The sequence below is a fragment of the Saimiri boliviensis genome, chromosome 13, assembly GCF_048565385.1.
Source record: "Saimiri boliviensis isolate mSaiBol1 chromosome 13, mSaiBol1.pri, whole genome shotgun sequence".
NCBI classification, from domain to species: domain Eukaryota; kingdom Metazoa; phylum Chordata; class Mammalia; order Primates; family Cebidae; genus Saimiri; species Saimiri boliviensis.
The window spans coordinates 92,315,978-92,329,775 of record NC_133461.1 but is presented as its reverse complement, the minus strand read 5'-3'; the positions used below and the strand labels follow the sequence as shown (position 1 = coordinate 92,329,775).

At 32.6% G+C, this 13,798-nt stretch overlaps 1 protein-coding gene across 4 annotated transcripts in view; it reads right to left on the bottom strand.

The window, feature by feature from the left end:
* MICU3 (mitochondrial calcium uptake family member 3) overlaps positions 1–13,798 on the bottom strand; it is a 94,945-nt gene that overhangs the window by 32,296 nt on the left and 48,851 nt on the right. For all 4 annotated transcript variants that reach the window (XM_003935556.4, XM_074383960.1, XM_074383961.1 and 1 more), the window contains exons 4-7: positions 11,792–11,870; positions 7,928–7,975; positions 4,231–4,313; positions 2,552–2,623 (exon numbers count right to left, since the gene is read on the bottom strand). In XM_003935556.4, the coding sequence (XP_003935605.1) occupies positions 2,552–2,623; positions 4,231–4,313; positions 7,928–7,975; positions 11,792–11,870 (282 nt within the window). The remainder of the gene's footprint in view (positions 1–2,551; positions 2,624–4,230; positions 4,314–7,927; positions 7,976–11,791; positions 11,871–13,798) is intronic.

Here is a 13,798-nt window from a genome sequence, read left to right as displayed (position 1 = left end):
CCCAAAAAATCTGACTCCTGAGCCTGTTCTATGCTATCTCTCTTATGTAATTAATATATTTTCACAATAAGCTAAATTTTAATTGCATCAACACTCAGCTAAATGTTATAAGAATATGCGGAATCTTATTGTCATTTCCATCACCTTGATAACATCGCCTTACATTTTACATAATCTTTTCTAAGTAAAGTAGTATAAATAAAGTCTTTGATAACTAAAATCTTTGGTAACTAAAGTAGTATAAAATAAAACCTCCCTGATTCAGATTTGCATTATTTAAAATGTGATTAACAATGTTAACACTGTCATTATTGCTAAACACAGTAATTTGTAGAGAGCTGTATTTCTGTACTAAATATTATTTTTTAATTGTTTTAAGGAAGAGTTCTGATAGCTGAATTATAAAAGTAAGATTTTAGAAGCACTATTTAAGTTATATAAAATGAATACTTCTGAAGTATCTGTGGATATCAAAGACTTTAGTAAGCATTCATTTATATATATACAAATTATATATTACTTAAAAGTTATTTTAATCTGTTATTTAAAACAAATCTCCCTCCCCATATATTTGCTAAGGAATGGTTCATTAGCCATATAAAAGTAAAATAATACAATTTTGGGCATGCTGGTATAATTTAGATTTTATAGTTCAGATGAACTTTCCCTAATTAATCTAAGTTAATGAGGTTTTACTATATCACTGTTATAAAACATCTGCATTAAATCAATATTAAATTTCTTATACCTTGGCTGCAGTGATGCTCAGAGCCAAGTTTTGTGCTAACACTGTATATTTTCCCAGTGTGCATTGTCTGCTATTATTTTTCCCTTTTTAAAAATCTCCCGTTATTACTTGATGGCTACATTAGTAAATGTTAATGATTAGAATACTACTGTGTTTTTACTGTAAGATGCTTAGGTCCTCTCTGGAAGTAGTATAAGTAAACAAGTAAATAAAACAATTATATTTATATCCATTGAAATACTATCTACTTTATCATTAAAGTATATCAATAGCTATATTAATATTATTCAGCTTCCTTAAATAGTATTTTATTAACAACTTGCCTATTCAGTCAATTATAGTTAATCTATCAAAGTTAACGTATCACAGCTAACTTTTAACTGTTTGCTCATTTAGTATATTATCTACAGGAAATAAAATTTGGAAGGTATTCAATTCTCTAGTCTTCTTTGCTAATAATCTAACGGTTGTGTTTATGTGGCTATTCATGTAGGATTTATTAATCACAATTTGAAAACCATGAAACCTGAATTAAGTAGAGAACTACTATTGCCCCTTTTAATACTTGACGAACATTACAATCAGTTCTTTGATTTTCTTAAGACTGTCTTCCATAACCGTTGTCAATAGTATACCGAGGGATGTTCAATGACTACTGAGAATTACAGCATAGTCGAATATCCTACAAAGCAGTAAGTGCTACACAATCCTGATAATCTGCTTTTATTCAACTAAATATAAATGTATACTTCATAAATCTATTGGGATTGAATAGGGCACACATCTGCTATAGATAATCTATGTTAAGAAAAACCTAATGCATATTCTTATAACAATGAGAATAATAAAGTTTTAGCTCTCTGAAGTTAATCATTTGAATTTCATGTAGGACAATTAAACTACTGCACAGGGCCATTAATTTGCAAATAAAATAATTATCATTTATATGCCAACAAAATTCATTGTATTTCTAGTTACCTAAGTACCAAAGAAATATATCACAGTGGATAAAAGTGAAGTTTTGGAGCTGGCCAGACACAGGTTCAAATCTTTGGCTTTGCCATGTAATAACTATGTAACTTTGGACAAGATACTTAACCTTCCCAATTATCAGTTTTCTCATCTATAATTATGGATAATAAGAGAACTGTTGGGTAGATTAAATGAGAAATGTATGGAAAGCACCTAGAATAGTGCCTGATGGTAAGATTTTAGTAGCTGTTTGTTATTTTTACTACGTGAACCTGGCTTATAGTCAGGCTGAAATACTTGAGACAGAAAGAAAACTAGTTAGGAAGATGGAGGGCAATGGTTGTTTAACTCTAACTTCAGAAAAAGATGAAAATATATATCCCAGGAAAACAATCTCTAATATATATATCCCTCTAAGAATGCAAAAAAAAAAGTATTTCCTTGTAATTGTTTCAACAGTCATATTTTTATATTATCACTAAATTCTCTCACATTATAATTAAATCTTTGCAATTCACCTTTAAATTTTTACATGCATAATGATCTGTATTAATCTATTGTATGATATACCCTTCAAATCTCACAGATAACAATATGGATGAAAATGATTTAATGAATGATTATGGATACAGATGTTTAATATCAATATTTGAGGTAAATATTGATATCAATGCATATAAATATTGAATCAATTTTTCTACATAAAAACTTTAGAAAGTTTTCAAGAAAGGGACAGCTTCAAAGTTACAAACTTTAATTATGGTTTCTTAACATGAATAAAATAATTGTTGCCTAGAAAACCCACCTAAAGCTATTATAAAGTATTCTTACCAGCATTGCACGCTTTTCTTCATCTCCTTTAGTTTCTCTCTTTTCATTTTTTTTCCTGAATATCTCTTGTAGCTGACAAAGAAAGCAATCAAGAATCAAATATCCAACAAGAGTTCTGGGCACCTATCTACTATTCTGGACTAGGTATATTCCAAAAACAAAAAAAAAACAGCTTCATCCACCAAGAACATTTAAACAGCTATAGATATATTTTCTGATTTCAGTTTTTTCTGCTAAGAAAATATATCCTTTGGTAGTGGTAACCCATAATTAAGTTAAATGTACTTAATGTTACAATTTTACTTCATCTCTAAAATGCAGACATCCACACAGGCAACTTCTAATGAACTGAGTTCCAAAAGTTAATCTTTTACTTGAAGTCAGGGGGATGGAACTTGGCAGTGTAGACATACAATGTTATGTAGAAAAAACAGGCCCAGGCCCATTCTGAAAGTTCCTAAAATACAGTTGTGCACTCTCAGAAGAAAATGACACTAAACTTGGCCATTTTCAGATGGTAGAAACACATGTATAACTATTGTCATCAAACTGAAAACTGCCATCTCCCCATCATTCTGCCAAGCCCTGAAAATGAAGGTTCCAGCTCCAGTGGCCTGGCTCAGGGACTACACCTGGGCAAGGGCTGCATGGGTGAGAGTTTAAGCCTTCTGATAAATCCCAGTAATTAGTCTGATTGTTTCCCTTTGAATGGCTGCTAATTAGCGTCTGATGAAGATTTTTATCTTTTCTCTTTCCTACTAAGAAAAAGAATGATGTCATAGACTTCTGAGTTTCAGCTTCTGAAGTAAATATGAAGCTCTTTCAGAGGTTTTTCTAAGAAATTTTAAACAGCTATGTTACAAAGGAAAAGTAGAAAGTAAAATGGCTGTTCAGGAGGTAGGGCCATAATTAAAAAGAAAACCAAAAAAAAAAAAAAGAAAAGAAAAATGACTGTTGATTTCCCTTTCTTTTACTAGGAGAGTGTAGGTAAAGACAGAGTGTAATATGTATGTTACTCTAAGAAATAAATTAATATTATTTTCTATTTCAAAGAAAAATACAGACTATTTTGTCACAAAAAAGATGCAAAATACATGGGTAAAAAGAAAGAGAAAAATTTTGTAAGGAGGATATGGGAAGTTGAGTGAGCAACTGAAGTCACTATCAGACCAGCACCAGAGCCGGACCAGTCAAAGAAAAGAACTATCAGCCTTTGGTCAAAGATAAGAGAAAGGAACAGGGAAGTGGGAACAAGGCTGAAATACAGGCAGGAATAAGTGGAAAAGAAAAGAAAAAAAAATCATGAATCCTAATAGAGAAGGAAGAGAAGCTCCCATGGAAGGAGTTGTGCCTAGGTGGCTGAAATGATGGGGACTGAATATTAACAGGGCATATATAACTTGAGGACTGCCTGTTATCCACCCAACAGAAAACTCCTGATACATTTCACACTTTTAGGTAATGTAAAAACAACAATAATCATCATATACTGAATGTAATTTATATTTGTATGATATAAATATTGTTTGAGTACGTGAGTATATACTTCCTTAAATAAAGGCAAAAGCATAAGCTTTTCACGATTTTCCTTACAGTAGTATTGCCAAAAAGGCAAAAATGTAAAACTTTAAGTAAGCAATATTTAACCATTGATAAAATGCAGCATATAACATACATACCACCAAAAACTCTTTTTTATCCACCATCTCATTGCCATCAGTGTCAAACATGTTGAAAGCTATTCTGAACCCTGCATGGGGCTCTGCCGGAAAAAGCAGAGAAGGTATTCATAAAATGGAAAAATGTATCTTAAAGTACAAAATCCATATTAGTTGTAAAGTTACTCACATTCTGTACAGAAAAAATTTCTTTATCAAAGAAATTAAAAGTAACATGTTACTACTGGTTAAATATAGTTAAATATAATAAAAGCATATGAAAGTATATATAGTTCTGCTTTACATATTAGTACACTTAATAAAAATTGATAATACACTTTAAAAATACTTCTGTGATACTTGTTGCATAGCACTGAGATAAAAATTTGAATACTTTCCTTATTTCTAAAAATCAGTACTTTTCTTTCTTATCCAAAATCTGTTGGTTTGTTTAAAAGGAAAATATCAACTGATCATATTTTAAATATATTTAATATGTTCAGCTACGTAGTGTGGCAGAAAAAAAAATGTGACACAATGGTCTAGTTCCGATTTTTGGGAAAATTCTAACTGAAATGACCTATGAAAATAAATGTTAACCATAAGAGATTATACATTTGAGTTTAAACTTCTAGAGGCTTCAAAAACAGAAATATAAAACAAAAGAAGATTGAGTATGTAATTACCAATTCCCCCAAAATACAAGGAACTATTGCTTTTCTGAAAAAGACAGACTTTGACATACTATGAAGTGCTTCGATTTCATGAACCTTGTAATAATGAGGTTAAATCTCTTTCTCCTTTTCACTTCTAAGCATAAAGGAGAAAACTTGGACATAAGAAAACTTTAAAGTGTCATTCAAAGAGAAGCTCAGTGGACATGCCTTTCTCAAAACACTGGATCTTTTCTTTTGAGATGACTGTGGGGGAGGGGCACAACATTTAAAAAGGGACCCCCCACAGATATATTTGCTACCACCTGTTGTGAAATCTTGAACCTGCAAGAGAGGCAGAGATAGTATCCTACTTTCTTAACGGGTAACAGTTGTCTGTGAAAATAACAGAAACAGAAGCCAGTCCTTTATGCAAGCTCACTTCTTGCATGTATTTTAGGAATATAAACTTACTTTCATTTTCATTTATTTCTTTGACAAAAAAATACAAATTTATGCCATCTCTCTCTAATATCCAAGTTTTAAATTTTAAAAAGATCTTGAAAATACATATAGAAAAGAAGTCCTCCTTACAAACATTGTTTGGAGGGAAAAATACAGTACAAAGTAAAGAGGACACACTTATAGACAGGTGACCAAGATTACGTGGCTCACTTCCTGCCAGCCCTCTTTTCACATTTTTCTTAGTTCTAGTCTAAACAATATCCAATAATTTTTCAATTCACACTCTTAGAAGCTTCTGTTGGTGAGACCTAAACTCCAAAGAAAGTTTCACAGCACCCAAAGTTCCTAACCTTTCTGTGCCAAAACCCACTATATATGTTTCTTTCTGACACTCCTAAACTATACCTTGTTGCATCTCAACAAGTGGCTTTCCTAGCCAACATTATTTTTATTCTTGCCTATCACACTGCTGGTTTAGGTACATAATTTAACTATTAATATTGCATCCATCATTGTTCTGGCAAACAAGTTAGCTTTTCAACACATCTTGGAGATGCTCCTTCGCACCCACTCTAATTCTCAGGGTAGCAACATTGACTGGACTAGCTTCATTACTATGCCTTTGCAGAGTGGATCAACGACAGGTAGCCCTGTTACCAAATGTACAATACTAGCTCTTCAGCACTAACATTTTAATTCATTTTAAGTCTGAAACTGCCATTGCAAAATTATAATGGAGACAGTGAAAGAGATCTGACTAACTCCACCTTGCTTTAACCTCCAAGCTGTGCTCATTCAGTTGGCCCTTGTTTAGTTAGGCCAAACTAACTTTGGGAGGAACTTATAGTTAAAAACAAAGATGATAAGAGCCCTTTCCCAAAACAAACCTCCTTCCTGCCTGGGGACTAGACTGCCTTTCTAGGACTAACGAATTACCCACAGATTAGAAATTATGGTTTAGGAGTCATGCAGCTTGAGCTACAAGATTCTGACCCTCCATAAATTGCTCCTGGGTATAACATCACTATTGTAAAACCTAAGACCTGTGCTCGAGATATTTTGTAGACCCCACACTTGATGTATCAGCAAGCACTACACAGAATGATAAACTGGCTCATCTGGTTTTGTGGCCCCCACCCAGGAACTAATTCAGCGAAAGAAAAAAGCATCGACTCCCTATGATTTTACCTTTGACCTAACCAACCAGCACTTCCGGCTCACCCACCTGCTACCCACCAAATTATCCTTAAGAACTCTGATCCCTGAATGCTCAGGAAACTCATTTGAGTAATGATAAAACTCTGGTCTCCTGCACAGCCAGCTCAGTGTGAACTACTCTTTCTTTTTGCATCCCCTGTCTTGATAAACTGGCTCAGTCTAGGCAGTGAGCAATGTGACAAGTCCAAGAGAAAAAAATAAAGGAAGATAATTTTTGAAACACGTATGTGAGTGCATGCACACATTCCTTCTTCTCAAAACTTACTTTAACAGAACTCAATGTTAATTAACATCATTGCTCATTAAGTTACAAAGTTAAGAATAACACAGTGGTGTGAATTTTTTAATCAAAGAAGTACAAGGTATTTTTAGATTTGTTTCTAATGACAGTTTTATTGATGTTCTTGTCTCCATGCATCTCCACAATCCTCACAACTGGAAATTCCACTAGCAACATTCTTTCATATATTCCTTTCTTCATTCATTTACTAACTACTTTTTGGGTTAGTGTACCATGTGCAAGATACTGTTCTTAATACAGAGATGAACAAGTAAGATAAAATCTTTGCCATAATGGACCTTGCATTCAAGTGTCAGGAGACAAACAAGGGCATGTAAACCAATAATACTTTCAGATAGTCTGATCTGAAGAAAATGAAACAGAGTAAAGAGATATAAAGAGAGAGGGAGCTATTTTAGAGAGGTTGGCCAAGTAAGGATGTGCTCAGTCTTCACATTTGAAAGGAAACCTGAATGATGTTTATTATCATGGGGATCTTGAGGATAAGTACTGATGGCACAGGAAGCAGAAGGTCCAAATCCTTAAGGTGGGAATTCAAGGAACAGAAAGGCCAGGTGGCTGGAACACAGTAAACTATAACAAAATTTTCTCCATTAAATGCAAATAAATTTAACTGAAAAACCTAGCAAACGCTTCATACATTTCCTAAGAAATGCTGCACATGAGAGGAAGAAAAAGTTTTGGATGTGAATAATGAGTATTCTCATAGACTCAAGAAACTCACTCACTCTCTCACATCAGTCTTACAGAAAATATGATTCAAATGAGTACAGAAGGAAATTTACAAATTATTACATGTCATGATCTTTGGAGTCTCAGGTAGATTAAAGCCAGAAGAATTGATATGCAGTATTAAATTTATAATTTATAAGCATTTATTACTATACCATAAGCTGGAACCTTTATGTTTTTGACTTCACAGGGCTATGCTTAGCATTTTTCTATGGCATTAAACATGAATTTTGCAGAACAACACAGATACTGATTTTCAAGAGTAAGAGAATCTAAGAAAGATCTGCTTTGTGAGATTCTGTTTAAAAATAAAGTTGCATCCAGAAATAAATTTAATAAGTATACTTACTTGTTAAAATACATAAAAGAAAAAGATATTCTGTGTAAGAAATCACACCTACAAGAAAAATAGTATCAGTTATATGTATGAAATATTATTCTAATAGCAATAAATGCTATAAATAGCTTATAGTTTTGAAAACAGATACTAGATATTATTTAAAATAATTATTATAAAATTATAGCAAATGAAGCAACAAATTTAATTTTACTTAATTGTTCCACATGCCTCTGTAGAAATCCATATAAAATCATTATGCTCTCAAATATATTGGCAAAAAAAGCAAAATCATAACGTATACTTATAGCAGTAACTTTTAAACTTGTTGCTAGTTTCTAATGTATGACTGTTAACTTAAAATAAAAAAGGTTGTCAAGTCCAACAGAGCTTAAAGGAAAAAAAAAAAAGAAGTAAAAATTAAAAGGCTAGAAATGGTTAATTAACACCGGAAAGTGCTTAATTACTCTTTAGTAACATTTGGATGAAACATTTAGACACTGTTACTTAGAAATTTGATTTTTGCTTTGCATTTTAAGAATAAAGCTCTATAGTCACCACTTTTCTGGCTTTCAAATTATCTTCAATACTTCTATTAAATGTACTCTAAGAAGTTTTTATTGTAACCAAATGGCTTATACTTTTTGTACATCACATCCTGAGTTCTCTGTAACTCCAAACTTACAAACTTTAAAAGGAGTGTGTTTGAAGTAAATAAAAATGTGCATTCTGTTATTTGAATTCTTGCTTTTGGAATAAAACACCCAAAACTAGATTTAGTGCTTTAACTGACCTTTCAAGTAGATGCTGGGAAGATTAACAGTAGGAGTATATATCTACAATAGTTATTTAGATATCAGATAGTTCTGATGCTTGGTAAAAGGGTATAAAAATCCTTAAATTAACCAGATTGTGAACTTTAAAACTCCATTTATCTGGTGTTCTTTGAGGCTGCCTTCTTTGTTACAGAACAAAGAGAAGAGGAGTGACTGTCAGGCAGTTTGTCAGAGATGTGAATGGCATTACCCAGGAGGCCCTAAAAGCATTCATTCCCTTCTTTTGTTTATACTAGAATATTGTGACCTATAGACAGATAGTTCTGGTTGATTGCCATGAATGTTATGGTAGAAAGATTCTGGAATGGTCAATGTATATAAAGATACAATACTTAAGAGTCCATAGGGATCCCTAAAACAAGGAAAGAAAAGCATAAAAGAAGCAGGGGAAAAGGAAATGGGATGGGAAATGGGCATTCTGTCTTCATAATCCCATCTCACTAACTGTTGTTCTAGCTGACCTGGTAGAATACACAGGAAATGTTGGTTGGTATAAAGAATTTTAATAGCTGCTATGCATCTTTTATTTGATACTTAACGCAAGATTTCTCTCAAGTAAAGGACTACTTAATAGTGAGTGTCTTGATCATGACTATCATGGTAGGCACTTGTCTGTAAGACTACATAGATAATGAGGTGACTACGAAGAAAAATGAAGTGAAACTCATGATACATTATAATAATTTAATAAAAATGGTCAAGGAAAAGAGAAAATACTACTGAAGTATATAAAAATATACTGAACTGTATATTTTTAATGCTTTCCAACTACAAAAATGAATACTACAAATCTACATCTTCAATTTATTTATGGCATCCAGGATCAAAAAAAAAATGTTAGGCATATAGTAATGTTGTGATTTTTAGAAGCAGAGGATAAGAAAGATGTCAACTAGGTTTCTTTTGAAAATTCAATCCAAACAAATTTTAAGGGAAGTTCCTTAAAAGCATTACATTGTTAAATTCCTATACATGACACATTACAGTTGGCTATTTATAATTCTCTATATGTTTTCAAAAATGCATATAATTTTTAATGTTTAAATGCATAATGTTTTCTCACTAGGTAATATTTTAAGTAGATAAATTTTTAATTTTAAAATTAGTCTTCAGCCAGGTGAGGCGACTCACACCTATAATCCCAGCACCTTGGGAAGCCATGGCAAGAGAACCGTTTGAGTCCAGGAGTTTGAAACCAGCCTGGGCAACACAGTGAGACTTTATCTCTACAAAAAATCAAAAACTGAGGTGGAAAAATTGTTTGAGCCCAGGAGGTTGAGGCTGCAATGAGTTATGACTGCATTACTGCACTCTTGCCTGGGTGACCAAGTGAGACCCTGGCTCAATAAGCAAATAAAATAAAAATAAAAATAAAATTAGTCTTCAATAGCTCTAAAGATTTAGTCTTAAACTTTCTCTGCCACTTAATCACTATTAAGAAAAAACAAGGCTCTTTTTACTTCTCTATTTCACCTAATGATTCTAAAATTTTCTGAGATCATGCATTACCCTGATGATCTAATTGGTATGATACAGATATGCATTGTACTACAGGGTGTAGCTATTTAAATTTAAAATATTTAAAATCAAATAAAACTAAAATTTAAGTTCCTCAGTTATGCTAGTCTCATTTCAAGTGCTCAATAGCCATATTTGGCTAGTAGCTACCATATGAGACAGCACAGAAATGGAACATTTTCGTCATATGGCACAGAATAGGTATTCTATCCCCTGGGGGAAGAAAATGCAAACCTGCATATAACATGAGAAGGATTAGGACATGTCTAAACCTAGGACTTCCAGATTAAACCCTTCCCTTAACTAAAAACTGATTCCTTCTTCCATGCATTACTTTTCTTGGATTATTTGATCCTACTTGTATTATCCCATGAGGTGTATTAAGAAAAATATTTGAAATTCACCATACTTACTTGATCCTTCCGAGATTTGAATTTTCCTCATCCTATTATCTCACCCTAAGATCTGAATGGCAACCTTTTAAGATAACATCTATGAAAAAAATTTCTAAGAGTTTTTAAAGATACTTTGGCCTAGATTTCTTGAAGATTTAAAAATCTTACTTATGAAACGCCTACAATAAAAGATATGGTGTCTCTTCCTTTCAGATTCTATGTAAACCATGGGGAAGCAATTTGAACTTTCTAATTCTGCTTAAATAAAATATATGAATTATAACTACTCCTTTAAAGTATTTGTCTTTAGGCTGAAGCACATTACTGTCAAACCAGTATTGGTTAAAACTGATGAAAAGGGAAAATATAATTGCTTATATAATTTCTTTAATATTTTTATTTGCATATTCCTATATTTGAGAATATAAAAAATGTATTTCCAAGAAACATTACTTAAGATTAAAAACATTAATAATTTTTTCTACAAATATGTAAAAAAGTACACTGTAAAAGAAAATTACAATAAAAGCCATGTAACTTGATTGCCAGGAAATATAAAAATTAATAAATTAACCTTATATTGATATTAATAATAAAGTAAGTTATAACAGCTATATTTACAGTAAGTGTTGCCTTTAAAGGAAACATTTGCAAATTAGGCTGTCAAAAGATATATCCCCTAAATTTTTCCTGTTGATTACTTTAGGAATACCTATAATTCCCTCAGAGCAAAATGGAAGAAAGAAAAATTGACCTTTGAAGATCTCGTATTTTTGTAAAATGTTTTCTTTGGGTAAATATGAAATATACTTTTCAATATGGTTATGGAACAATTTGTTAAACTACATAAGTCCATTTAGTTGTAAAAGAAATTTGGAAGATACAAATAATATGTAAACAATAACATGAAAACCACCTTTAATGGAGGGTGGAACTACCCAAGAACCACATTAATACCCAGAAATGTTAATATTTTGCTGTTTTCTTCTTTAGTTTTTTTCTCTATGCATACACACACACATATATATATATAATTTTAAAATTATTTTAGGTATAAGAAAATATGCATATATAAATAGTATATATAATATACTTTTAAAAAAGCACCAGTACTAAGGTTAACTCACCTTTTTCCTTAAGATTTCGAAATAGCTTTGATGAGCCTTTCCAAACTGGTGGTGTTTCTGCGAGCATTTGATTTAATTCCTGTGAAAGAAGTTATTATACTATTGATGAATTGGCAAACCACTTACTTATTAAATAGATCAAAAACATGTTTAAATGTCCATGCAAAATTCTCCACTTTAAAGACCTGAAACATGGCATTATTTATCCTATGTTATGCCTGTGGCTCATTCAAGCACACAACCCAATATTTGCACACAGTTCAAACATAAAAGAAATGATGAAGAGGCTACGCTAAATTTAATTATAGCTACCTAAAATTTCAGATAAGTTTCATAATGGCAGATTATATATGAGACAGCCAAATCAAGATAAAACGGTGACTAAGTTCTGGAGCCAGTTATAAAGGGATCATTTTATGAAAGCCATGGAAAAACATGGATTTCCATATCAAGGTCAGAGGTGGTCATGTCACCTGGCTTCATGTAATGTCTCTTCTTTGTAACATATTTGGGTTTGGAGGGCTTTGTATAGAGGAAATAAATGAACAAAGGATTATGTTAGAAAAGAATGAAGAGTATTTTAATGATTAGTGACTTAAAGAATGATGACATTGGATGAAGCAGAAAAATGGGTACTGAGTTATTGTGGTCACTGTTTCAATTTGTTTCTAATTTTAACTTAAATATTAACACAGACTTTAACTGCTGCTTAGCTTGTTCTTTTTTTAAAAAATCAATCTATCATTGCTGCTGAAAAAGTATCAGAGAATTTAAATATTTGGATCATTACTCATATACTAAATCACTTTTGAATGTATTTTGGATAGTCTTAAAAACAACTAAGTGAAAACTATAATTTGGTTAATTGTGAAGAAAAATGATTAAAAGATTTGGTGAGAGAACTTGAAATTTGGTGAGATAATTTGAAATAATAAAATTAGTATGCTTAGAAACACATAAAACAAACATAGAACCCACTTCTATTTTCAGATCTGATCCTCACTCCCCAGAGCATGTGGCTCCCCAAAAGTTTGAGCATCACTTGGGAGTTTGTGCAAAATGCAGAATCTCAGTGCCCATCACAGATCTACAGAATCACAACCTGCATTTTAAACAAGATCTTCTAATTTTTCATACATTCAAATCATTCAAATCAACAGCATTTCAGACAAATCCTTCCCAATGAAGCTGTACCTAAAAATGCCTTCTGACATTTATAAATTTTTTTTTAACTGCAAAGCTGAGCTAGCGGGAAAAGAAAATTTTTGGTATATCAAAGGCAGGAACAGCATTTTTATTTTGAGACGGAGTCTCACACTGTCATTCAGGCTGAATTGCAGTGACATAATCTCAGCTCACTGCAACCTCTGCCTCCCAAGTTCCGCAATTCTTCTTGCCTCAGCCTCCCAAGTAGCTGGGATTATAGGTGCCCGCCACCACATTGAGCTAATTTTTTTTGTATTTTTAGTAGAGACAAGGTTTCACTATATTGGCCATGCTGGCCTTGAATTCCTGACCTTGTGATCTGCCCACCTCAGCCTCCTAAAGTGCTGGGATTATAAGCATGCATCACCGTGCCCAGCCGGAACAGCATTTTTAGGGGATTTATGGACACCTTGAAGCCCATATGTGGATTCTTGTGTTCATTTTCTTTATGTTTCTATATCTGCACTGCAGGTAAAAAATGCCACCAGATAATCAGTGCATCTAATTATAGTATAGCAATGGCACAGAATAATTCAGGTCCAAATTAAAATGAGAATCTGGGATATTTATTGTCTAGACAACAGTAAACTCAAACATTTTTGTCAGAGTAAGAGATTTAATAAAATATTCTGGGCTGGGATCGGTGGCTCACACCTATAATTTTAGCCCTTCAGGAGGCCGAGGTGTGTAGATCCCTGGAACCTAGGAGCTTGAGACTAGCCCAGGCAACATGGTGAAACCCCGCCTCAGAAACAAACAAGCCAACATCAGCTGGGCATGGTAGCATTCATCTGTAGTCCC